This window comes from Bos mutus, chromosome 5, assembly GCF_027580195.1.
Source record: "Bos mutus isolate GX-2022 chromosome 5, NWIPB_WYAK_1.1, whole genome shotgun sequence".
Classification (NCBI taxonomy): domain Eukaryota; kingdom Metazoa; phylum Chordata; class Mammalia; order Artiodactyla; family Bovidae; genus Bos; species Bos mutus.
This window is the reverse complement of record NC_091621.1, coordinates 103,008,705-103,035,481: the sequence shown is the minus strand read 5'-3', so window position 1 is coordinate 103,035,481 and position 26,777 is coordinate 103,008,705. Positions and strand designations below refer to the sequence as shown.

At 61.3% G+C, this 26,777-nt stretch overlaps 1 protein-coding gene across 1 annotated transcript in view; it reads left to right on the top strand.

Annotated features, from left to right (window-relative positions):
• The window catches only part of TBC1D22A (TBC1 domain family member 22A), a 259,689-nt gene extending 240,340 nt beyond the window's left edge, over positions 1-19,349 (top strand). The window contains exon 13 of the mRNA XM_070371426.1: positions 18,813-19,349. Within this exon, the coding sequence (XP_070227527.1) occupies positions 18,813-18,941 (129 nt within the window). The 3' untranslated portion in view covers positions 18,942-19,349. The remainder of the gene's footprint in view (positions 1-18,812) is intronic.
• The last annotated feature ends 7,428 nt before the right edge of the window (positions 19,350-26,777 follow it).

The following is a 26,777-nucleotide window of genomic DNA, read 5'->3' as shown; positions in this document are numbered from 1 at the left end:
GTGGGGCTGAGTGTGCGGGTCAGGGTGGGTGCTGATCAGATGAGCCTGAGAAGGAATGACGGGGTGCCCCACCCGCCTTTGCCCCCCGCCCCCCGAAGCCCTTCCCTCTGCCCTGAAGCCAGGGGGCGGACTCAACGGGAAGGTTCCGGAAGGATTCCCGCCCTCTGTCCCCCAGGGCCCTGTCGTCCAGCGCGTCCTGCCTCCTGGTGGAAACGGAGGCGCCTGCCGTGTGGCGGGATGTCCACGTGCTGCGTCTCAGCTCACTGCTTCTGTCCCGCCTGCATTCGGGGCTCCAGCCCCTCCCGGACAAGTCCACCTTCGTCTTGGCCTCGGTGCCCTCGGGCCCCTGATGCACTAATCAGCTCCCGGCCTGGTCCCTTCTCCTGGGTGGTTGGAGCGGCCACGGGGCAGGGTGGACAGCACTGCTTCTCTGCCGCTGAGTGGCCTTCCAGGGGTTAACGCTCCGGGGTTCTGTGTTCCGGCCTGTGTTCACTCGACGTGCCAAATGTCAGGAAATGCCAGCGTGAAGATCGACTGTCTCTCTCTCTATTGTTTCAAGGCATTTTAAAGACAAAATTGGGTCAGTTGACGAGCGATCTTTAAGCACATCATGCTGTCCTGTGCTCCCTTGGGTCACGCGTGTTCAGGGTTTGGGGGTGCATGGCCGTGGGTGGGCCAGCTGCTGGCACTGTCTTGACCGGGAGGTCCAGGGATGCCTAACCCCTGCTGCGAGCTGCCCCGGGTGAGACGGTGGAGCTCAGGAGTGAAGACTTGCTCGGTGCTGGGCGCGTGGCAGGGTGACAGCTGTGCACTCACGTCCCACGGGTGGGCGGGCAGGCAGGCGGCGGAAGGCAGGAGCGGTCAGTTCTGCACTGTTGTGTCCTGGCCCGTGGCTGCCCTGAGGTTCCAGCAGGGAGTCCTGTCCCCGAGGCCGCTCTGCCCCCGGCGGAGGGGAGCCTGACCTGGGCCAGCCGTCCGTCCACAGGGGAAGGACGCTGGGGAGCTGCAGGCATGCTGGGCCAAGCCCTGTGGAAGGCTGGTGGGCCCGGCCTGTCCTCCAGGCTGGAGCTGGACGCCTGCAGGGCAGCGGCCGTGTTGGGCACACAGAATCGGAGCTCCGCCAGCTTCAGCATCCGGTGCCAAGAGACGTGCCTGGTGCTGGCGGGCAGGGGGTCTTGCCAGTGAGCCAGCTGGGTCCAGGGTGACGCAGGCATAGAGGCTGAGGTTGGGTCTGTCCCCTGGAAGAGCAGCAGGCTCTCCGTAGTGCTGTGAACCCTGCCCGGGAGGAAGGAAGTGACCCAGTGGCTGCGCGTGGAGCTGGCCTGGGTCCCTGAGCACCGTCGTGGCCACGGCCTCAGCGTCTGGCTTCCTGCCGTGGCCGAGCAGCTCTGTCGCTGTCAGGGGCGGTGGCACCGAGCATGTTTGACGGAGGCCACGTCCTCCCTGTGGGCTGTTGAAGTAACTCGAGTGGCCGCGACAGCACTGTCTCGGCACCAGAGGAGGGGCTGGGCCTCAGAGAGGGTGACCGTCCACGCTCCGGCCGGCCGTGTGCCTGGCTGTGATCTGCGTGCCTGGATGTGGAAGGTGCCTGAGGGCGCTCCCTTTGGGACAGGACACTCTCGCCGCTGCCAGCCCCTGCTCCATGTGGAGGGAGGCCTGGACCGCTGACCTGAGTGGTCCTCCTGGAGGCCTGCCTGCCCACCCTGCCACCCCACCTCCTGGTGCTGTCTTCCCGAGGGCAGCCCCCCAGGGGGGCGGGGGCCTTGTCGCCTCAGCTGTCCCTCCCCTGCCCCTGGGCTCCTGCCCCCACCCTCCCAGGGGGCTGTCGTCACCCAGGAGGTGTGTGTCCCCACCTCGTCAGGGCTGTGCGCTGGGGTCGTCTCCCGGGAGGTGTGTGTCCCCTGCCTCGTTGGGGGCTGTGCGCTGGGGTCGTCTCCTGGGAGGTGTGTGTCTCCCCTTCATGGGGGGCTGTGCGTTGGGGTCGTCTCCCGGGAGGTGTGTGTCCCCCCCTCGTGGGGGGCTGTGCGCTGGGGTCATCTCCCGGGTGGCATGTGTCCCCCCCTCGTGGGGGGCTGTGCCCTGGGATCGTCTCCCTGGTGGCGTGTGTCCCCCCTTCGTGGGGGGCTGTGCGCTGGGGTGGTCTCCCCGGTGGCACGTGAAGAACAGCGATAAGAGTGAGCAGTGGGCTGCGGAAAGTCGATTCTGTCCAGGACCGTCCGCAGACACAGCTGTGCTCCTGTTGAATCGGCCCGCTCTGCTGTGGGCTCCGCCCCCTCTGGGAGATGAGCAGCTGGAACCTGAGCCCCGGGACCTGGCCAGGCCTGGTGGCCTTGGGGCTGCTCCCAGGCCCCTAACTTCCACCTGGCCCGCCGGCGTGTGGCTGTGTGCCCGCTGGCCACCAGGCCCCCCGGCCCCGAGCTGAGTGTGCAGGTGCGCCTCCCTGTGTGGACGGCCGGCGCGGGCGGTCCACACGCACTCCCCAGGGCCTGACTCTCCCCTTTCTCTCCTGCAGTTCTGCCAGGGTGAGCACAGGCACGCCCTGCTGGTGATCCTCAGGCTCTGCAGGGCGGGCGGGGCCCTGCTCTGAGAGGTCCCAGTGACCCCAGCCCCTGCACGCCCATGATCTGAGAGCTGAGATGAGTCGGTGCTGGCTTCTTAGTGACTCATGGACGTTAAGGAGGTCCCAGGACCCCAAGGACTCTTGCTGGTCCGTCCAGCAGTTTCCCTTCCGGGCCGGCCATTCCCATCAACTTGTGGATGAGGGTCAGTAGAGGGTCTTCAGGAAGGGGGAGTGTTATGGGGTCAGCACTGTCCCCGTGTATTCTCACTCCAATCCCATTCTGCAAAATAAAAAAAAAAAATTGTTAAAGCTATCTATTTATCAGTTCAGTTCAGTCGCTCAGTCGTGTCCGACTCTTTGCGACCCCATGAATTGCAGCACGCCAGGCCTCCCTGTGCATCACCAACTCCCGGAGTTCACTGAGACTTACATCCATCGAGTCAGTGATGCCATCCAGCCATCTCATCCTCTGTCGTCCCCTTCTCCTCCTGCCCCCAATCCCTCCCAGCATCAGAGTCTTTTCCAATGAGTCAACTCTTCGCATGAGGTGGCCAAAGTACTGGAGTTTCAGCTTCAGCATCATTCCTTCCAAAGAAATCCCAGGGCTGATCTCCTTCAGAATGGACTGGTTGGATCTCCTTGCAGTCCAAGGGACTCTCAAGAGTCTTCTCCAACACCACAGTTCAAAAGCATCAATTTTTCGGCGCTCAGCCTTCTTCACAGTCCAACTCTCTTTATTTACGTGTATGTATTAAAACCCAGAAAGTTCGAAAAGCCTTTTTACCGAAAACAAGCCACTCCCTCTCCCCGCCCCCTCCCACGGGATGGGCAGCACTTTGGATCTGCAGGTGTTGTCGTTAGTATTGTTCTGTGTGTCTGCCTGTCTTTCCAAATTGCTGTTTCTTGATTGGTTTGCACAGCGACCCCTCAAGCAGCAAGGGGAGCGGGGCCTCCGTGCTTCTGCCTGGGCCCCGGGTCCCCAGGGTCCTGGGCGGATGGCAGCCCGGCCACGCTGCTCCCTGGGGCGGCGGGAGCCTCTCATGGGTTCAGTAGGTCCCCTTCCGTCGTCCCTGGACACGGCTGCTTTCCCTGGACTGAGTGGCTGCATCGCCCAGTTCTCTCTGAACTCGTCATGGAGTCGTCCCCGTACGGTTTATCAGAAGCGGCAGCTTCTCCGGAAGTCCAGCGCCTGGACCCTGCTGCCGGCATCCCGCATGATGCCCCTGCCCTCTCGCTGGGCCGGTGCCCCTGCGGCCTGACCGCACAGTCATTTAGGTGACGTCTATAAAACGTAACATCCTGCTCACTTCATGACCTGTTCAGCTTCACCTTCGTATGAAGGTGATGAAGTTTGAGCATCCTCGTGGGTGGGAATTTGTCACTTCCCCGCAGTCCCTGGCACACACCAGGACTTCTTAGCCGCGGTAGATGAATTCCTGGCCGTGAAATGACCTCAACGTGAAATCTGAAAAATCCTTTCATGTCTGCGTATGGAAAGGTATATTTAATGTGAGGCTTGGCCGCGTTGTAATTGTTCGTCACGCGGCATCTCTGAAAGTGCCCAGTCGGGGACCAGGCAGGTTGTGAGCCCCTCTGCCGAGGGCAGCTTGGGGGCCCCAGGCCCCAGAGCCTGAGTGTGAGACAGGCCCCAGAGTCGGCCTGGCGGATAGAAGGGGCTGCCGCACCCTGGGCTTTGGTGTCCAGCTCAGCCGCCCCCAGGGGTGGAGTCAGGATCTGCTGGGGAGGGAGTCTGGGGTCCTGGGAGGGGTGTGCCTGGAACCCGCTGGATCACTGACGAGTGCTCCCTCGCCCTCCTGCTTGTCCCCTCCTCGCCCTCCTCCCTCCCTTTCTCCGGGTGGAGGGTGATGCTGCAAGCCCAGCAGGGATGCCCTTTTCCTCGGGGCTGGATGCCCGCATCCCCGGGTCCGCCCACTGGTTCCTGCGGGTTCGCAGTCCAGCCTCCGTCAGGACCAGCCTGCCCTGCAGGTGAGTGGAGAGTGGCCCAGAGCAGCGGCTTCTGCCAGGGTCTCTCTCCCTGCTCATTTCTGCCGTGAATTAGTCTTGCCATTAAAGAAAAAATTACACCCACCATTCAAATCATTAATTGAAAGGCCCTTATTATCTCATTAATGGTGTTTGATATCTAAGGCAGATAGACTCGGAGAAGCTCATCTGTTCAGTCCCCGAAGTAATGTAATTACCTCTCGGGCCTTATTAAAACGTCTCCCTCGCAGCCCCTCAGCCGTCACGCGTTCCATCTTGCCGCCTCGCAGGATGCCCGAACGTATCTGTGTGGAGACAAGCCCGCCCAGGCCTGGGTGGGCCCGCGTGGACGCACCGGCGGGCCCGGATGCTTGGAAGGCTTCCTGGCCGCGGCAGGTCTGATGCAGGGTTGTCAGGTGGCGGAACTTGGAGGGAGGCGCGGACCCCGTGGCCTCAGCGGCCACTTGTGCGGGCTGCAGAGGCCGCGAGGCACGCGGTGCTCCCAGGAAACCCGGGGCAGGAAGAAACGACACCGCTGCTGACGGCCTGGAGAGCGCATCCCACCCGCCCTCCTGCCGGCCCGGGGTTAATGGTCACCCCCTCCGGCCGCCTTTGTGGAAGGAGCCCCTCTGCCTCGCGGCGGCTCTGGGTCCCCTCTGCTCATCTAACTCTGTGCTGGTTTCCACGTGACCGTCACGCACCCCGGGCCCCCGGGCTGTGTGTTGGGTCGGGGGATGCCGCCTGGAGGGGAGCAGGCTCCAGCCAGCCTGCCTCCCAGGCCGCAGAGCGGGTGGCAGAGAGGTGGGCGGGGGTGGGTTTGGGCTGCCCAGGTCACCAGCAGAGTGGGCACAACAGGACCCAGGCAGGGGAGGAGGAGCGAGTGGCTTGGGGGGCCTCTGGCCCCCCTTCCAGGCTGGAAAACGAGGCTCAGAGAAGTGAAGGAACCGCAGGGCTTGGATGCCAGCTTCCTGGGGCTCCCGGCTGCGACTGCCCTGTCTGGGCCTGCTGTGGCCCAGGCCCTGCCCTGGGCCCTTCCTGGGAGGCTCCAGTTTGTGGCAGGAGACCCTTGGGGGATGAGGCTGTGCACACACCTGCTGGCACCCAGAGGCTTGGGCACAGAGAGCCTGGGACTCAGGAGCCCTGGGCCTGGCACCCAGAGGCTTGGGCACAGAGAGCCAGGGACTCAGGAGCCCTGGGCTCGACCCTTGGCCGCAGCCCCATGTGACTCCAAGAGGCCACTTACCCTCACCCTCCTCGGGACCAGGACCCGAGAGGAGCTCAGAGACGGGCAAGGTGTGGGCACCGTCCAGCACCCCTGGGCCCTGGACTGGGGGCTGCCAGGGTCCAGGCGAGGTGACGACACAGGGCATGCTCCCACCACCCTCCTCCCCCCGCCCTGCAGGCCTGGCTCACCCCTCCTCCCCCTGCAGGCCTGGCTCACCCCTCTTCCCCCAGCCCTGCAGGCCTGGCTCATCCCTCCTCCCCCAGCCCTGCAGGCCTGGCTCACCCTCTTCCCCCAGCCCTGCAGGCCTGGCTCACCCCTCCAACCCCTGCAGGCCTGGCTCACCCCTCCTCCCCCAGCCCTGCAGGCCTGGCTCACCCATCCCAGCCCCGGACAGCAGGTTCAGCACGAAGGTAACAAGTTTGGCCACAGGGTCCTGGGCTCGCCAAGACCTCACCCCTTGAGCCTCATAAATAATAGAGAGAAGATGAAACGAGATGGAAGCATTAGAAGAAATCTGCCTTGCCGTCCACTTTCAATGCTAAAAGCCCTTGATCTGTGCGGAACTTTCATTTTGTTACCCTAATTAGTTTGCGGATTTTCAGGGCAAACACGGTAGGATTTCTCGATTCAATTTTGGGGTGTTTGTTTTTTGAGACAGAGTTCACAGCAGTTGCATTGATCTTTTTAATTCCTCATGCAAAGAGAAGATATTTGCTCTCCCCTCGTTTGGTGTGTCCGATCCTCCGCCGGGCAAGTGGGGCCGAGGGGCCAGCGGATGGGACACGGGGGCTTGGCGGACACCGGACCCCTGCAGCAGAGAGGCAGGGCCCCTGCTGCCCCTTACCAGGGAGCCGCGGGCCCTACCACGGCCCTGTCTTTCCTCCTCCACTCAGGCGGGCTTTCCTGGGGCTCCGTCTGCGGGAGCTGGGGTGCCCCCAGCCTCACGCTCTGCGCTCAAAGCGGGGACCCCTCCCTGCTGAGCGCCTCCAGTCGCCAGCGACCCTCATAGCCAGGAGCAGATCCTGGCCCTGTCTGGGGCTCAGCGTCTTGGTCTGAGGGATGGGGCGTCCTCATCCCCTGGGAGCCCCAAGACACTGCGTGTGAACCCCATCGTAGTCGAGGAGCTGGGAAGCAGAGTGTGGCAGGGTCACCCCCAGCCCTCTCCCTTAGCGAGGCAGAGCTGCCCGGGGTCGCAGCCTGTGAAAGCAGCAGAGGGTGGACCTGCCCCTGCCCTGTGCTGGCCGTGTGCTCTGCGGGTTCTCACGGAGGACACACAGCCTTGTGGGCAGCGGCGCCTGCCGCCGGGCGTGACACAGGTGTGTTTTCCCGGAGAGGCTGCAAGTATTGTGGGTCTGAAGCCCCTCCCCTGGGTGCGCCGTCCCCTGGGCTTGAGGGGTGGGGGTCCAGGGGCCGCCTCTTCTCGTCCCCCTCCTTGGGGGGCCCCTCCGTGTTAGTGGCCCACCGGGTGCCTTCCAGCTGCCTGTTTGCTGGGAGCCCAGGACAACAGGCAGCCGGCTCTGGAGTCTGTGGGCGTCTCACCCGGTGGTCCAGCCTGGCTCTGGGCCCCTTGGCCTGGAAGGTGCGTGAGTGCCCCACCGAATGTTTGCCAGAAGTTGACCTCGTGCGTGTCACTGCTGTGTCCATGCTGGGGCACCCCTGGGCTCAGGCCTCCAGAGGCCGCTCCCCTGCGTAGCTGCCGGGCGAGTGTCTGGGGCGGGGGTTGCGCGTGGAGCCTCTTGGAGGACACGCTTGGCGCTGGCGTGGGTACCATGTGTGCCCACAGCTCACACACACCATTTCTGGGTGATACACCCGGGACCCCCGTAGCTCAGGCACTGAGGCCCCGAGCGCCTACATCCCTGCCGTGGCAGGGTCTCTGTCTGTCTTGTACACAAGATGGGGTCCCAGTGACCCACAGTGTCAGGGGTGAAGCCACCCGCCCCAGGGTCTCAGGGCAATGGGCAGCCTCTGTCCATAGGCCCCCTCCACCACCCTCAGCTCCTTCGGAGGAGGGGGCTTCCCAGCAGGGTCATGCTGGTGTGGGCTCTTACGGTGCTGCTTACCAACGCGTACCCTGGTGCTCAGGTGTCGGGGGAGGCGCTGGGCTCTCGGTGCCCGGCTTTTTGTCTCCAGACAGCCCCGTTGTCGTAACCCTCATTCCTGCCGGGGCGGGCACGCCAGCCTGGGAACCTGTCAGAGGCAGGCGGCGCGTCACCTCCCGGGCCCTGATCACTCTTGATTAGATTCGCACTCCTAAATACCCATCTGCGACTCCATCTGCAGTACAGTCACTCTCAGGGGACGGCTCGGTCACGTTGGAGACGGCGGGCAGAGGGCAGCGAGGCCCTCAACCAAGCCCAGCGACTTGATGCGGTTTCTCCTCCGTGGGAGCCTGGACCTAACTTGACCAGAAGTTGAGCGCGTATGTTCAGGAATCAGTGGAAATAACCAGCTGGCTCAGGTGCTGAGTGTGTGGGATTGCTGCTGCTTCCCTGGTGGCCGGTTGGCTCCGCTTGTTCTAAGCTGGGTCTCCCCGGTCGCGGGCTCAGGGCTGGGGGGCTCAGAGGTGGGGATGGGGCTTCAGGCTCTTCACCTGGAAGCAACCCTGGCGTGGGAGCCAGCCAGGCCCTGGGGAGCAGCCGCTGCCCGACCTGCCCTCCCCTGCAGTCCAGCCAATGGCCATGGGGGCCCCAGGGCTCCTGGACATGTCAGTGTTGCTGGTCTGGGCCTGGGCCTGGCAGGCCACTTGCCACGTGCTTCTCAGTGTGGTGGTGGTGCGTTGGTCCTGGGGGAACACGACACACCCCCCCACCCGAAAAACACACCTCTCCTGATGAGCAGCCAAGTGGCAGCCCTGAGTGGGTGCTGAGCTGGAGGGCCTGGGGTTGAGACCCCCACCCCCGGGCGCGGGGCCCTCATCGCGTCACCGGTCACCTGCCTCAGGATGTGTTTGCAGTCGTTTGCTCAGTTTGATCCGTAACGGTGCCGACTGAACACGAGCCTCCTCGTGCCGTGAGGCCCTCTGCCAGGCGCTGGGGCACTGGCCGGGTCTGGCTCAGCTGTGGCCCCACAGATGCAGGCTGAGGTTGGCTGCTCATGGGGCTTGCAGCTTCCAGTGGGAAGGATAGGGCCATGGCCTACTTTTAGGGCCATCCCGGATGGTGTGTTTATGGTTTAATCTGTCTATCCTCCTGTCTGCTCACGTGTCCACCCGCCCATCTTATCCACCCAGCCAGCCAGCCAGCCGTCTATCCATCCATCCATCCATCCATCCATCCATCCATCCACCTGCCCACCTACCCACCCACCCATCCAGCCAGTCAGCCATCTATCCACCTATCCATCCATCCACCTGCCCACCTACCATGCATCCATCTGTCCATCCATCCATCCATCCATCCACCATCCATCCATCCATCACTATCCACCTATCCAGCCAGCCAGCCATCTGCCCACCTGCGCTCAGCTCAGCATTTACTGGGATAAACGCCCTGCTCTCAGTCGAGCACCAGGAAGTTTCAGGTTCCTGCTGGGCATAGTCCATCTGAGCCTTTACCCTCAAGGAATTGACTCGTGGTGAAATCAGGTACAGGCCACAAGGCTGCCGCCGCTGTGGAGATGTCATAAGGAACCACAGGCCTCCCCGGAAGGCGGCTCTGGGAGGAGAACACCAGACTGAAGCCCTGGCCTCTGGGGAGTTGAGGGGGCGGGGCTCTTCTCTTGGAAATTGCACCTCCGTCTCCCAGGAGGGCTCCCGTGCCGGTGGATCCGGGCCTGGGAGCCACCTCTGCCCCTCCCCACCCCATCCCATCCCAGCTTGAGCCCGGCAGGGTCCCCTCTGCCACCGAGGCCCTTGGCGGAGCAGGTGGGGATGGGGGTAGGGGAGAATCTCCTCTTTAAACACCTCTCTGAATTGATGAAGACAGAAAAGAAACTTTTGCCCCTAAAAGTCCATAAATCTTGGGTGCAGAGTGCTTGGCAGTGACCCTTTAACATTCTTGAAAACAAAAGGGATGCGTCCTAACGGCCAGCGATTTACAGCCTGGGTGTTACTGGAATCTGGAGGTAAAAGCCAGCCTGCAGAGTGCTTCATTAGTTTTGAACGGTTTCCAGGAATAAGCTTGCATTTAAATCTCTGGGTCGGGGCCCTGGTCCTATAGCTGAGCGGATGGTGCCCCCTGGGAAGGGTGTTTCTGCAGCACCCGCTGTGAGAAGCAGGGGCTGGAATCAGGGCCTGGATGCAGGGTTCCTTCCTGGCCGCCTCTGCCTGCAGGGTCCCCTCCAACGGGCACTCTGCACATGTGTGAAGGGCCCTGCCCCACGGACCCTGCCCAGGAGTCGGTCCCAGGCCTGGCACAGACTGTAGGGTGAGTGCCTCGGCGTCAGGAGACACGGGCGGGCCTCGCGGCTCGCTGCCCTGCACACGTCCACCTCCTTTCCAGCGTGCTCTGCCCCACGGCCCCTCCCAACCTCCTGCCAGGGTTAGTCCTCTGGAGGTTTCTGAGGCCCCTGCCCGTGGCCCTCCTGTTCCTGGTGAGGCTGGGTGCCCGTGGACGGAGCGTCTCAGGGCTTCGTGTAACTTGAAGAGATGGGAGGCCCCCGGCCTTCCAAGTGCCCAGTAAGGATGCTCCAGAACCTCATTGCCTTTGGCTTCTCTTGTAGAAAAAGAGCCTGAAGCTCCCCCTCGCCTCCACCCCAAGCTTCCTGAGCCCGGGCCGCCGTCTCCTTACCTGAGTCAGAGCCTCTGGGCCTCCAGGGCCGTCAGTGGGGCCACGCGTCTTGCGTGAGCCGTGAGGGGACGTGGTGACCCTGGAGTTCATCTCCAGAGCCTGCGTTCACCCTAGGAGGTTCTTTGTGTCTGGGGGGTAGGGGGCCCTCTTCTGTGGTGAAGCGGTCCTTGTCTGCAGCGTAGACAGGAGAGTGAGGGCGGGGCAGGGCGGCCAGAGCCCGCCCAGAGCCCAGAGCCCACCCGCCCGCCTTCCCGGCGCTGCTGAGGGTCTCTGGGGGGGGGGGCGGGGCGGGGCGAGGAGACCCCCAGGAGGCGGGCTGCGGGGTGAGGGTATCGTGCCCGCCAGCAGGAGCTCCTCCTGGGGCCTCTGCCTGTCAAGCCCTCTCCCCCACACTCTGCTCTCGGGGACTCTGGGCTTGTCACCTTCGGGTGCTCGACATCACTGCAGGGGGACGCGTGCGGGTGTGAGGGGCCCTGGGCAGACCCGACTTCCGTGGCTGAGACCCTGGGCCTTGGGGTTCAGGGGGTTGGAGGGTTTGGTGCTGGTGAGCCCCAGCTGTGTGGACAGAGATCCTAACGGGAAGGGGCGCAGACGTCTCGGGGGCGCCGCCCGCCTGCAGCACCGCGTGGCCGGCACCATCATCCGCTTCCAGCCGGGGCCCTGGGGCCCCAGGCCCATCCTGGAGAGAGGGCGGAGCGGCTGGCTTGTGGAGAGCAGGGTGGTTGGGGGATGGTTTTCTTTTCTAGATGTTGCTGTGATGCTGCCCTGCAGGTTAGGGGGCAGGGTGGGAAGGCGGGGGCCAAACGATCACCTGCCAAAAGGTGGCGATGGGCTGGGCCGGGGGGCCGGGGCAGGGCTGGATGTGGGAGGGAAGGTGGGTCCTGGGCGCGGGGGTCTCACTGCTGTCACAGGAGCCGGGAAGCGGGGGGACAGGTGTAGTTTGCGGGCGTTTGCTCGTTGTTACGGCTGCAGGGGAACACACTGGTGTGGAGGGTGCAGGCAGCCACGGGACACTCGGGTGGTCTTCAGGGAGAGGCGGGGGGTGCAGACCTCGGTGACGGTAAGCCTTGCCCCAGAGGGTCCGTAGGGGTGAAGAGGGCCCAGGGAACACAGCCTGAGTGGCCAGGCAGAGGGAGGGTTCGCCGAGGAGCTTGGCAGAGTGGCCAGAGGTGAGCTGCAGGCGAGGTGGGGGCGAGGGGTTCTCAGGAAGCAGGGTTCAGTAGGGAGGACCCGCCCCGGGGAGCCACTGAACGTGGGGAGCAGACCACATGGGGGGAGCCACGTGGCTGACAGCGTCCCTGCCCCAGAGCCCAGAAGAGCAGCCCCGGGGACATGGGAGCTGCCAGTCCCCGTGCAGGCAGTGCCCCCGAGCTCCCCGGGCCCTGGCTGCGGGACCACAGCCCCGCTCCCCTCTGTGGCCCCCTCCCCTGATTTCTCGGGGTGAGCAGCTGGCGCCACCTCCAGGCCCTGAGCCCGCCCATTTGAAGGGGCGTCTCTGTCACTTTGCAGATAAACGTGGGCCTGGGGGCCTCCTCCTGTGAGTGGGCACGCTTCCCAGGCAGGCATCCCCCAGTGAGGACGGCCCCTCCCCGGGCGCGCCGTCTGCAACCAGCCCCCAGCCCGCAGAGCCGAGGGGCCTCTGCAGGACAGAGCGGCTCTGATCGCCATGCCAGGATTTTAAGTATTCTCCGTGTGCGGGTCAGACGTCTCCCGGCACGTGCAGACATGTGAGGTGCAAAGCAGCTCAGTCAGGGCGCTCGTGTCAAGTTTGTGTTTTCGGTACCTGGAGGGGTTTTCTCTTTAGACATCCTTTTTTGGGCAAAGAGACGCAAAATTAATTGCAAGGACAGTGCGCCTCCCGGAGCCGTTGGAGGGCCCCCAGAAGAGCGTTCTCCCGCCGTGTCACCTTCCATTCCCACCTTCCAGGGGCTGTCAGCAGCCAGCAGGCTGGCCTGGCAGTTGGCCGTCCAGCCCAGCCGGCTGTCAGCGCCCTTCTATTTTTAGCCCTGGTTTGGTACTGCAACTTGACGAGATTTTTCAAACTAATAACTGGATTGTCAAAGGAATCAGCTGTCACAGGACCGTCTGGGAGGGAAGAGGCAGGAAGGAGGAGCCGCAGCCTGGGGGACCCAGTGCCGCCCGGGAAGCAGGGCCAGCCTGCGGCTGCCCACGCCCCCACCCCAGCCAGCAGGGTGTTGCCCCTGAGACAGCTGTGTGCCTGTCATCCTGAATGCTGGGGTCAGAGTCTGGCGGGGACACGGGATGGGACGTGGCCAGTGGGGCCCCCTGAGCGAGCGTCCACCTGGGAGGAGCCCTGGGCCGGCGGACTGACCTTCTCAGGTGCCCCTTCATGGCCACCGCACGTCAGGGTGAACTGCTCCCTTTGATCTATTGGCTAAAGGTCACCCGGCTAGCTTGAAAGGTTAACAGTCAGGGAAGTAGAGAACCTCACAGGCGATTTTCATTTCGGGCCTCTGGGCGCCTCCTGCGGCGGTGTCTGCAGGGTGGGTTCACCCGAGGAGGGCTCAGGGCCTCTGCCTTCGTCCAGTCCCTGCACCCCACCCAGGGGACTCCCTGTGGTTTACCGTCTGGTCAGCTCTCAGCTCCAGGAGGGGGACCAGGTCAGGTCCTCAGCCATCAGACCGCCAGTCCAGGGCCGCCTGGTCCCCCTGAGACGTCCTCCTAAGAGCTGGAGGTGGGGGGGGGGTCGCACTGGAGGGAGGCGGTCTCCTCTGAGCACATGGCCTCTCAGAGAGGCTGGGTCCTGCTCAGGTCAGGTTCAAGGCTCAGGAGGGCAACCCTGGGGGGTCACAGCCGAGCACCAGGCAGAACTGAGCTGTCACTAAGTCTCCTGGGGCCCTAGCTTCTTCTTTCTGGCTCTGGGGGTGTGGGAGGCCCCGGGACTGGCCGTGGACACAGTGGGGAGGGCCCGGGATTGGTCATAAGGTCAGCACGCAGCGTGATGCTTGGCACGGAGTGAACGCACTCCGGGGCCGCCCGTGGCTGACCGTGGGAGGGACGGCCCTGGGAGATGCTCTGCGTGCTGACCCACGTTCATGCTTTTCCTCGTCTGTGGTTGTCGCCATTTGGGGGGCAGAACTGGCCTGCTCCTGCAGACCTCACCACGTGGCAGTGGGCAGTCCAGGGCGGGGTCCCGTGTCCCCTGCGCGGCAGGAAGGTCCTGGCGGGAGGAGCAGCCAGAGGGAAGTGGCGCAGAAACGGGAGAGCCACGCCTGCGGGACGGTCACGTGTGGCACCAGGACCAGGTGCCAGGTGCTTCCCGGATCCCTGGCTCTCGGCGCCGTTTCCACCCCGTCCCCCCACCCCCAGGGCTCCCAGGGAGACCTGGCCCGGGGCACTGAACCGTCAGAAGGCCCCCATGGCACTGCCGGCGGATGTCACAGACCGCTTTGGCACAGTCCAGCCTCGGCTCCCCTCCTGCCGTCTCGGTTGACGTGTGCTGCCCGGGAACGCGGCTTTGTGTTGAATGTGCACTCAGGCCCACAGCCCCTGCATAGCCGGGAGCAAAGCGGCCCAGCCCTGCCTGGCCGTCAGGCGTGGGCCGTGCACCAGGACCAGGACCCTTGCCCTGCAGAGCGCGTGGCCCCTGGCCGCTAGCCCAGGGGGCGGGGTGGCAGGCCGGTCCTGAGGGCCAGAGCAGCACATCCGCCTGCAGCGGGCACCCCGGGCTCCGCGTGCGTCCTGGCCACGGCCACTCTGTGCACACTCGCCCTGAGGCTCCAGCAGCCGTGGCCGGGCCGGGCGGGGCGGTGGTGGCCACGGCCACTCTGCACACTCGCCCTGAGGCTCCAGCAGCCGTGGCCACCCGGGCCGGGCGGGGCGGGGCTCCTGTGTGCCCTGTGGCCTGGGCGCTCCTGCCCACAGTCCAGTGCTGGAAGGAGCCGGCCATCGGCTCTGAGGATACGGGGCCCCCAGGCCCCCCAGACATCCGAGGGGAGTGGTGACGTGATGGCGGACAGCGGGACGGCTCCTGCACCGAACTGAGCTCAGAGTCTCAGCCTCTCGGGCCCCCGGCCTGGAGGTCACCCCGTCTCTGCGCCCTTGGCTTTCAGGCTTCCTGGTGCCCAGGCTCTGATGTCACCCAGTGCTGTGGGGACAAGGCCATCTGCGGTGCGGGCGCTGAACCACCCAGGCCTCCCCCACCTTGGGCGCCTCACTTGAAAGGCTGAGGACTTGGGAGAAACGCCTGAGACCCATCCTGCAGGAGTCCTGATCCTGGGTGTCCCCCCGGGGTCCCCAGGGGGCACCTGGGACTGCCCTTCTGCGAGGGGCCCCAGCAGCAGGTTCGCCGGCCAAGCTGCCAACGGCCCATCAGAACACGGTGGAAAAGTGGAATAAAGCAGCTGGGCCTGTGTCTGTGGAGGGGCTGCTGTCTCTCCTTCCCAGGGAAGGGGAGGACATGGTCCTCGGCACATGGGCCGGTAGCCCCATCCTGATTCCTTTGCTGTCTCTGCATGTGGCCCTCTCGGTGCCCGCTGCATGGGCAGGGTGGCGTTGACCTGGGTGCCTTGAGGCATGTCTTCTGCCCGAGGGTCCACAGTGCGTGGCTGGTGAGGCCGTCACAGCCACTGCCCACGAGCAAGAGGGCCACACTGGATGGTTCAAAGCAGTGCTGTCCGCTGGGGGCAAGGTGCTGCCCACCAGGCTGCTGCTGCTGCTAAGTCGCTTCAGTCGTGTCCGACTCTGTGCGACCCCATAGACGGCAGCCCACCAGGCTCCCCCGTCCCTGGGATTCTCCAGGCAAGAACACTGGAGTGGGTTGCCATTTCCTTCTCCAGTGCATGAAAGTGAAAAGTGAAAGGGAAGTCGCTCAGCCGTGTCCGACTCTTAGCGACCCCTTGGACTGCAGCCTACCAGGCTCCTCCGTCCATGGGATTCTCCAAGCAAGAGTACTGGAGTGGGGTGCCATTGCCCACCAGGGGGAAGGTGCTGTCCACTGGGGGAAGGTGCTGTCATCGGAGGGAAGGTGCTGTCCACCGGGGGGAAGGTGCTGTCCAGAGGAGGGAAGGCCTGCCATGTGGGAGAGCTTCAGGAGTGCAGGGGAGATGAATGTATTAATATTCCATCTAACCCAGTACATGTACAATGTTATCTTTCAAACTGTGATCAAGGTAGAAGTTAAGAAACATTTCCCAGACTTTTGTTCAGACCGCAAAAGAGATCTAGGCTGTGTTCTGTATGGACCCACGTCTCCACCAAGACCCCTGCAGTGGGCGGGCAGAAGAGCAGCAACCGGTCACATGCCCGGCCCGGCCCCCGCGCCGAGCTGAGCACTGTCTGCCTGCTACTAGTCTGTCTGTCCATCTGTGGCCTGATTGCCATCTCCACGCACACACCAGCCCCAGAGGTGTGAGCCCAGACCAGGCCGTGTGACGAGCACGTGCCCTGACGTGGCCCGGGCATGGGTGGTCCTGGCACGTGGCCGGCAGAGCGAGGGCCCTTTCTGCTCCGGGAACAGAGCTGCGCTTCCCCAGCGCCTGCTTGTGCCGTCTTCGTCACACACGACGCCGTTGGCATCAGACGTGAGAATCTGACAGTTCAGTCCAGGCACGTTCAAAGGCAGTGTCCTCCCTGGCTCCTTGGTGTCCCCTCGGAATGATCCGACGTGGCCGGCCGGAAGGTCAGCGTCCTTTACAGGCGTGTGTGTGCGAGCGATTGCCCATGGGTCAGCACCGCGTGCCGTGTGCTTCGTGGGGGGACACGGGGTCGCCTGGGCCTGCTGGTCCCGGAGGAGACAGATCACCCGGCGGCGTGGGCGAGGACCCCCGCTTTGTGCCTCCAGAGTTCCAAGGGGCTGCGGTGGCTGGGGGCAGGCTTGGCCCACCTCTGCATCTGACTGCGACCTTGCTGCCTGACACACGGGAGCTCCGCAGGGGACTGCACAGACAGAACCAGGGCCTGAGAGGGGGTCCCTACCCACCCTCGCGGGCCCCAGGGTGTGCCGTTTTGTCCTTCCTGGGAGGGTGTGCATGTAGAGATAATTGTGCTTTGCAGATGGTAACGTAACGCCTCTCTCTGGACAAATGAAACCGTTTCGGCAAGAAGTCCCAGAAGCCGTAAACATTATTTGCTCTTTAACATCGGAAAGCTCACTTCTTGGATCCCACCCAGAGGCAGAGGCAGGAAGGATCGCCTGAAAGAGGCATCCAGCAACAACCCAGCTCAGGGCCCGCCCTGTAGCCTGCCTCCCTCGTGCCCCGCTGCCTGTGCCTGCGGGGTGATGCCCGCATAGCAATGCCCGCATGGCGATGCCCACAGGGCTCCCACAGCTGGGGTGGCCCCAGCGGAGCCTCCAGAGGAGACCCCCTGAAGGGGCAGCCAGCCACGGTCCACATGCTCGTGAGGTGGCATCTAGCGTGTCCAGAGGACGGTCAAACCGCTCATCACCCCGAGAACTGGGCCGACCGGAGGTTCGGGCCCCCGTCCTTGGCACCCGGCGCTGCAGGCCCGTCCTCGGGGTGGCTGGCGCTTTGCTCGGGGCTGAGGCCTCCAGGCTGTGCGGCGGGGCAGAACCGTCACTCCGGCCCTCCCAACGGCCGCAGACAGCACGTGCCAGCGTGGGAGAATGGTGGCAGGCGGCGGGTGCGCTGAGCTGGGTCTCTGTGGCCGTGGTGGCATCTCGTGGGCACAGTCGGCAGAGAACCATGGGGACCTGAGCCAACCTTGACTCCTTCTGACCTCAGAGCTGTGAGCAAACCGCCTCCCGCTTTCATCCTGTGATGTGGTCACCGTTTACGGAGAAGTTAAGGTGAAAACAAATTGCCCTTGCGGTCCTCTGCGCCGGGCCCTCCCTGCCGCCGTCTCGTTCCCTGGGGGAGCGGGCGCCTGTGCTGTGAGCCAGCGACGGCGTCGTGACCGATGGCCCTTCCCCAGATGGCATGGCTAACCCTGGGCCGCCCCGGGGCTCCCCGGTCAGAGACACCGCCGCCCAGCACGTAAATAAGGCCTTTTTAAAAAAGAAATCTGTATTTAGGGAGGTATTTGGCTGTGTTCTCTGCCTCCCGTAAAGGTCACTCGGATAGATCTTTCCTTCTTCAAGCTTCGCAGGCCGCGGAGCGCCGTGCATTTCTATTCTCTGTCCATCCAGTGAACCTGGGGGACTAAATTAGATTCTGAAATTGAGTGTGCAGGGAGTCGCTGAGTTACCGTAATGGGAGGGTATTGCTTCTCACCTTGCAAGTAGCGAGGTCATGATAATATGAAGCGAAGTGGATTAAAAATAAAACCAAAGGTATTTATTTACGACCTGCTCAGAATTGGATTGGCATCCGTGTAAGTTGCACCTAATGCTGAGAGACAGCAGATTGATGTTGATGTGTCCCCGGGGACACTCTGCCAGTGAAATTTGCTCCGTGAATTCAATTTAAAGGCCCCCAGAAAGGGTCCAAATGCGGGAGGAAATGGGGACGAGCAGCTCCAGGGAAGCCACATTAGCGGTGCGTCCCGGCGCAAGGCTCACAATTCGGGAGGGGGGAGACGGCCCTGTGACGGGGGGTCAGGGGACAGCAGCTGGCACAGGCCCCGTGTCGCCCAGCGCCAGGCACTGACGGTCTGTTGGGAGCTGAGACCCTCTCCTCGGTGGGGAACCCGCAGCCCCGAGCTGGTCAGCAGCCTGCCCGGCCCACCAGCTAGAGGGCAGCACAGCCAGGACCAGGGCCCGGGCCTGGCCTCTGGGTGCCAGCCCTGAGTGCCCAGGGGGTGGGCTTCGCATCCCCCGGAAGGTCCCTGGACCCCAAAGCGCTAGGGCGGCCGGCGTGTGAGGCCCAGTGCTGGGCGGCGCTGCCCTCCTCCTCCCAGCGGGTCTGGGGGGTTTCCTCCCAGCTGCAGGCCTTAGGGCCTGTTGGGGTCGACTTGGGGGGACAGGGTTTGTGGGGGCTGGAATGTTATCCCAGGGCCCCTCCTGCAGGGCCCTGTCCCCCCACCCTGCCTGTCGCCCACTCTGACCCCCTGTCTTTGCCCCCCAGGAGCTGGTCGCCCCCTGGGCCCCCTCCCCCCACACCACTGATCACTCACGTGGGCCCCCCACTTCCCAACCCTGCTGGTCACCCCTGGGCCCCTGTCCCCTGACCCCGCTCCCCGCCCCCTGGCCCCCGCCCCCCATGACTGCTGTCTGTCCCCCTAGGCTCCCCCACCCCACTGGTCACCCCTGGGCCCCCCTCCCCCCAGCCTGCAGGTTGCCCCCCAGGCCCCCCGCCCCCGCTGACTGCTATCTCTCCCCCCGGGCCCCCTCCCCCAAGCCTGCGGGTCACCCCCTGGGCCCTCCACCCCCGCTGACCGCTGTCTGTTCCCCCAGGAGCTGCTGCTCTTCCTTCAGAACCTGCCCACCGCCCACTGGGGTGACGAGGACGTCAGCCTGCTGTTGGCCGAGGCCTACCGCCTCAAGTTCGCCTTCGCGGACGCCCCCAATCACTACAAGAAGTGAGGCCAGCGCACTGCAGTGGGCCTCCCGTGCCGGGCAGTGCCCCTGCTGCTGGCTGCAGGCCCCAGCCAGGGAGGAGAGGCCTTGCTGGAGCCGCTCGCCGAGACGAGGCACCGGCCACGGTCAGGCCTGGTGAGGGCGGGCGGCCTCCGCCTCCCGAGATACCAAAGAGACCAGGGAGCAGCTGGCCACGGGGCCCTGGGGGCCAGCGCCCCACCCCTGGCCCTGGAGCACCCTTGCCAAATGCCCACCTTGTGGCGCCCCCGCCCAGGGCAGCCTGGGAGGCAGCCCCCCTCGGAGGCCTGCTGTCCAGGCGCCAGGGGCAGAGGGAGGTGGCAGCCGCCTCCTACCTGCTTGGAAATTTAAAAATTCTATTCTGTTGAGTGACGAGAATAAAGTACAGACAAAGCTGTTGAGTGAAGCGTTGCACTAAGCCACGAAACCTCTCTGCCCTCCCCGGCCTCGGCCTCAGGCAGGCTTCTATAACTTGGTCACTTCACTGGGCCACGTTCCCGCTTTCTTGGCATAAACTTGGCTGGAAGGCCGACAGCGAGCCCAGGGGCACTCTGACTGCAGCCGCCAGCTGCCCGGAGCAGAGAGAGGCTCCGAGTTGCCTTACTTTGCACCCATGACCTCTGGAAAGAGGGAACCAGCCCGGGCGGTCTGCCGTGGAGCCCATGCAGGCGAGAGCCCCTCCACGAGGCAGCGTCAGTGTTGGCTGGCGCTCAGGCTCCCCTGGGCCCCTGGACAGGCAGGTGCAGCCGCTCCTGCCCCGTGACCAGGGGCCCTAAAGGACGCCGTCCCTTCTGCACCCCACGGAGCTGGAGCCGCCCGAGCCCCTCCCCGTGCCATGTGTCCAGGTGCGAGTGGACTTGATCTGCTGGTCGTGGGGCGCTAGCCCAGCTGCAGACCGGCCCGCCCCAGCCCGCCCGTTTTGCTCCCCACAGCTTCTCTGCCTGAGCTGGGGAGGACCCAGCAGGGTCACGTGGCCGCTGGCTCCCTGGACACCCCCTTGGGGCCCTGGGCTGCAGCTACAGCTCCGACCCCCCTGGGCAGGCCCCCGACCTCAGAGGCCACTTCTGCCCTCAGGCTCCCGTCCCCTTGCAGCATCTTTTTCCCATTTCGTGCCGGCTCTAGGGGCGGTGGGTCAGCCAGGACACCACCCCGTCTTTGCACAGCAGTTGAGGATCAGGTCACACAGATACATGTGTGTGATGGTACGGGTTTCTTATTTTATGAAAAGGGTTCCTGGGTCATTACATGTGCGTGGAAGTCAGCACAAAATACTGTGCAAACACCAGAAGCCCCAGGTCAGCCGGGAGACTCACTAGCCTTAGGCCAGACAGACAGCACCCCCCGCCCTGGCATCAGGGGCTCCCCCACCAGCTCCCACAGCCCTGGCCCTCTGCTGCCCTCCCGACGGGCACCCAGTTCTGGGGAGAGCCCCCCTGCTTGGCACAGGAAGCCCGTCCTGCTTAGACCCCGGGCACTGCCCGCCGCGCTCAGGTCGTCCTTGGGGCCAAAATGCTGGGCACACGACAGGTGCGTGCCTCTGGCGGCGGCTTGCTTTTCAAATAGGAAGACTCTACACGGTCCAGTGAGGCCCTGCGCTTATCTTCATGTGTGTGTGAACCTGAAGCTGAACGTGAGGGGTGTTGGTGGGGGTCCTTGGAGTCTGAGCCAACCATTCTGAAGTGATTAAAGACTGTTCTTTCTGGAATACAAGGTGTGAAACATGGAATAAAGGTGCAATGAAACCCCAGCCTCGGCCTGTGATTCACGACTCCCCTGAGGGGGTGGGTGTCCCTGCCAGGCGCCGGGCCCTCGGCTGTCTGCTTTGAGGCCGGGCAGGAGCCCAGCCCTGCAGCAGCTGCCGGGCCTTCTGTTCAGGCCACGGGGTCCCAGGCCTTCCGTTTGGGCCGTGGGGTCCTGGGCCTTCCATTCGGGCCTGGAATCCCGGCCCTTCCGTTCAGGCCAGCTGCAGTGTGCCCAGCCTGGCGTTGGGCGCAGCACCCGCATCTTGCTGATGCCCACCAGGGCCTCGGGGGACCTGAAGGTGCAGACCGACAGGACTCAAGACTCGAGCTGGACCCAAAGCCCAGGCTGCTCCGTTTGGGTGTCGGGGTCCAGCTGACCCTTAGCTGAGCCACTGTCAGTCTGTGGGCAGCAGGGACCTCCCCATCCGGCTGTGGTCAGACACTGGGGTCCCGGGCCCACCGCTCCCGCTCCTGGGACCCAAGACACGCCCACCCATCCCGCCCCCCTGCCCAGGGTGTCCCGGCCGCCCGTCCTCCCTTGTCGGTGAAACAAGGCCCCGTGAGCCCCGGCTTCTCAGGGCTGCTCTTGTGCCCCGTCCTCCGGGCTCCCCGTGTCTGCCTTCTCCCCCCTCGCCGGGGACCCTGCAGGGCAGCACTTTGCTGTCTGTCTCACCCCAGGGTAAGGGTCCATCCCCAGGGGTGAGCTGCAGGCCCCTGGCGGGGGGTGCTGTGTATGCTCCACCCCGCGTGAGCCTGGCCGGCCGGGCGGACCCCCGCAGGCCAAGGCGCGGGCTCAGGGCTGCGGGGTGGAGACCCACTGTCCCCGCCACGGGCGGGAGGCGGGAGGCGTCAGGCTCAGGTCCCGCCCAGCCTTGGTGACAGCTGTCACTGGTGTCATCGATGGTGTTTGTGGCCCAGCGGTCGGCTCCTCAGGCCCACCTGGGGATCCCCGAGCCCCCATGGGCAGCTCAAATCCCAGCCGTCCGGGACAGAGCCCTGACTTGGGCAGCAGCTGGCCCGCCGTGTCTCACCCTCACCCTGCCTGTGGGCCCCCGAGCCGAGAGGGAGGGCTGGTGGGCCAGGTGCCAGGGAGGGCAGGTCCCGGGCGATTTGCGCTTCTGAAGGGACGCGCGGGTGGGAAGGGCTCTTTGCTGGTGTTTCCTGTGCATCTGAAAAAGAATCCCCTTGTGTCTGAGTGAACTGCTTCCCCTGGCCACGTGGGGCGTCTCTGTGGGAAGATGGGCCCTGTCTAGCCGCTGCAAGCCTGGGCCTCCAGGCCCGGCCACCCTGAGTTGGAGGTGACCGCCGGCCCACGGCCCAGTGCGTCAGCTCTCAGGGCTGGTGTTGGGTGAAGCTTGCTCAAAGAGCCAGGCAGCCGGGCCCTCCCTGGGCTGCCTCCCGGGCGCTCTCTCCCCTCCTGCCCACTCTGGTTCTCTCGTGTCCCCTTCCCAGTGCTTCCCTGGACCCAGGGGCTGTGCCCCTCTCAGCTTCAAGGCCTGGCCTCACTCATCCTGTATACAGTATGCGGCACGACAACACGCTGCAAACACCTCGAAACACAGAGAAAGATGATAACAAGCCTGGCAAACGCACCTGCGACCCAGGCGAGACGGGCTGAAATGCCATCATAGGCGCCGAGTGCTTGGAAATAACTGGAAATGATGACTCTTGAAAATAAAAACGGGCCCAGGACATAAAGTAGGCGGTTCACAAACAGAAGAGAAACAAGCACCTGACAAGATGCTCCCATCATTCATTCATCGTTTAGAGACGTGAAGACGAAGTCACAGACCATCTGACGGCCACGCGACCCCGGCTAAGGTGTGGTAAGTTGTCAACGGCAACAGAAAACCAACCATCCACGCTGTAGTCTTCCTGTTTTTTCCTGGATATTTGGCAATGATTTTTATTGTTTTTACTTTGAAACTATGATGTATGTGAGAGTGTGTGTGTGTGTATGTGTGTGTGTGCTCAGTTGTATCTGACTCTTCGCGACCCTGTGGACTGTCGCCCGCCAGGTTCCTCTGTCCATGGAATTCTCCAGCAAGAACACTGGAGTGGGTCTCCAGTTCCTTCTCCAGGGGATCTTCCTGACCCATGGATTGAACTGGCGTCTCTTGCATCTCCTGCCTTGGCAGATGGGTTCTTTACCATTAGGGCCACCCAGGAATACACAGACGTATGCTATTGGGTTGGCCCAAAAGTTCGTTCGGGTTTCCTGTATGTGACGGAAAAACCCCAGTGAGCTTTTTGACCAACACAATTCTGACACACAGCCAGCAGACCGCACAACACACATCCGGGGACAGTGAGTTGTCACAACGCTGACTCCAGGAGCCGCCACTCCGTCAGGAAGCAGTGCGTGGCCGGCACCCCAGGCCTCCCGGGCGCCCCCTCCCCAGGCTGGACGCCACCCTGACTCCAGACCCCATGCTGTGGTTCTCTTGCCACTAAACTGTTCTCCAGAGGGACCAGGGAGAGACTCTTCTGCAACACCTCCCCGTCTGGGAGTGGTCCCTGCGGTCGGGTGGCTGCGGATCGTTCCTCCCTGCCTCTGTCCTTTGCCTTACGTGCGAGGGTGACGATTTCTCCACTCCACTGTGGACGGACACTTGGGCTGTTTCCCTTTCGGGGCTGTTGTAAATACTGCTGCCCTGAACATGGGCGTGCACGTCCGTGGGCAAACACCTGCCCGGTTCTGCTGGGTGTCTGTCCGTCTAGAGGAAGAATTCCACGGCCATGTGGGGTGCCTATCTTCCCCTTTAGCAGATGATGGCAAACTGTTTGCCAAATGTATTCCAGTTTCCACCGGTGTGCTGTGAGGGTCCTCATTCCACATCGTCACTGCCAACTCGGTGTGGGCAGCCTTAGTCTTCTCAGGGGACTCATTTATCTCCATCAGCCTGGTCCAAACACCAGTTCAGAGTTCACGCAGTCTCTCTCCTAATGCCCATCGTGTGGCCAAACCTGCTTCCTTCCTGCCGCAGCCAAAACAGAGACCTGCTTAATACACCTCGTTACGCTAATATCATAAGCATTTTCTCATATCATTAAATTATTCAAAAACATGATTTTAATGACTGCATAATATCCCGTTGCATGGATTAACATAATTTGTTTATTTCCTGCCTGTACACCAAGTTGCTTCTTTTTTTTTCCATTTGCAAACGATGCTGTGACAAAAGTCTTCGTTCCTGAGCCTTTCTCCACGGTAGGTTCTAGTAGTGGGATTCTGTCATTCTTGCCCAACAGGCGAGTCGACAAATTTGACTGCTGCCCTCCTGCCCTGGTGGAGACTCACTCCCCTGATTTACTCGAGAATGTCTCGGAAAATACAAGTTTAAGAAATGATTTTGGAAGTTAAGGGTAACTTTTCAAAGAATAGTCAGAGTATAACTTCCAGAGGAGGAAAAGGAAAGCTGGTGAACAAAACCGATCGAGTCAAGAGGAGATAGGAAGGGAGCTGGGGAGTGGCAGAGAAAAAATCGGGTGAGTTAGGGAAAATGAACACGGCCCAGGGATGTTCAGATGTGCAAGTGATCATAACAAAGACCTGGCTCACACACCCCTTCAAAGGGATGCACGTCGTACTTCCCTAAAAAAACCCTGCCAACAATATGCTATTTACATGCGATACATCTAAAACAAAATGACATAAAATCTGAAATAAGAGGATGAAAAAAATAAATGAGAGGGAAATACTAAACCAGAAGAAAGCATGGCTGAGAATACCTGTGTTCCCCAGAAAGATCTGAGAAGAGTGCTCACAAGGACGAATGGTGTGTGCTGTGAGGAAGGGACGGCCTCAGTGAGCCTCGGGCCCCCACTGATAGGGCAGGAGACCCCAGTGGGAAGCGGAAATCCACCTGGCCACAGCGTAAGCAGACCGCAGCAGCCCAGGCTCCGCTGTCCTCCACTGTCTCCTGGAGTTTGCTCAAACTCACGTCCGTTGAGTGGGTGATGCCATCAGCTTACGTTAGTCTCCTCTAAAAATTCACTTTGTGATCAAAGGATCAATCCAAGAAGAAGATATAACAATTATAAATATATATCCACCCAACATGGGAGCACCGCAGTATGTAAGACAAATCCTAACAAGTAATATCATAAAAAACAAAGAAAGGCTGTAAAAGTGTTCCAGATTAAAAGAGACTTTATCAACATGACAATGAAATGCAATATCTGATCCTGGACTAGATCTTGTACTAGAAGGAAAAAGTGCTAAAAAGGACACTGAGGGTCAGTTAACAGTATTAGAATACAGACAGTAGATTTAATAAAAATATTTTATCCATGTTAAATTACTGAAGTTGACAACTGTACTATTACAGTTATTAACCGAATATCCCTATTCTTAGGAAATTCAGAAATATGTACTGAAGTATGTGGGATACTTCATGGGAATAAAAACCATGATATCTGCAGCAGGCCTTCCAAGAGTTTAGAAAAAAACTTTTTGGGTGGGGAGCAGACAAATAATAAAGAAATGGGGTGAAATGATAAGAACAAGTGAAAAATCTGGGCAGAGGTTATATGGATATTATTTGTATTATTTTTGGAACTTTAAGCTTGACATTAAAAATTAAAAATGTGCAAAAAAAAAAAAAAAAAAAAATTCACTTTGGTTTTAGCAGTCACTTCTGTTGTTTCTTTTCTACTCCAATAACTCCTGCTTCTCTTTATTATTTTAACCCTTGTGGGTTTTTATTTTTGCACCTTTGCTCTCTTTTTTCAGCTTAAGTTGAATGTTGAGCTACATTCTTTTAAATATTTGTCTTTCAATAAGACATTTACGGCTGTAAAGTCTCTGCTTACGGTTTTACCTGCTCCCCACACATTTTGACATTTTATTCTTTCACTATCATCTTGAAGGGCTTCCCTGACGCCTCAGATGCTAAAGAATCTGCCTGCAACGTGGGAGACCCGGGTTTGACCTCTGGTTAGGGAAGATCCCCTGGAGAAGGGACTGGCAACTCACTCCAGTACTCTTGCCTGGGGAATCCCATGGACAGAGGAGCCTGGCGGGCTGCAGTCCGCGGGGTCGTGAAGAATCGGACACGACTGAATGACCAACGCTACTACTATCATCTTGAAATTTCCAGTCTGATTCCATTTTTATGATTATTTATATGTATAGTGGGCTTGGTTCTCTTTGGTTTTGACTTCTAATATCACTGCATCATGGACAGAATGTATTGGTCTGTATACTATTGAGGCTTTGGGTTTATTAAAAGTTCCTTGCTGCTGCTGCTAAGTCGCTTCAGTCGTGTCCGACTCTGTGCGACCCCATAGACAGCAGCCCACCAGGCTCCCCCGTCCCTGGGATTCTCCAGGCAAGAACACTGGAGTGGGTTGCCGTTTCCTTCTCCAATGCATGAAAGTGAAAAGTGAAAGTGAAGTCGCTCAGTCGTGTCCGACTCTTCATGACCCCATGGACTGCAGCCCACCAGGCTCCTCAGTCCATGGGATTTTCCAGGCAAGAGCACTGGAGTGGGGTGCCATCGCCTTCTCCTTATAGCAGGCCAAATACTTGTAAATGTTTCTTGTGTGCTAGAAATAAATGCACAATCCTTTGTGGACAGAAAAATTCTTCCTATTACATCACACCTTCGTTTCCATTTAAATTTCTCTTTTTCAAGCCTTTTTCTTTCCTAGGTCCACATTTTCTGTAAGAGACATGTTAATCTGTCTGCTTATGCTGTGGAAAGGTGAATTTCTGAACCTCAGTCCCGCAGTCGTGTCCGACTCTTTGCGACCCCATGGACTGCAGCCCACCAGGCTCCTCTGTCCATGGGATTCTCCAGGCAAGAATACTGGAGTGGGTTGCCATGCCCTACTCTAGGGGATTTTCCCAACCCAGGGATCGAACCCAGGTCTCCCACATTGCAGACGGATTCTTTACTGTGTGAGCCACCAGAGAAGCCCATACACACTAGGGGTTGAATAAATATTTGTTGAATGAAAACTAGACAAATTTCTAAGGGATAAAATTCAGCCATATTAAGAAAAAAAAGGAGGCAAACTGTAGGTGCTTTAAAATAGACAACGGAGAATGCGAAGACATGCCATTGACCGGGAGGAA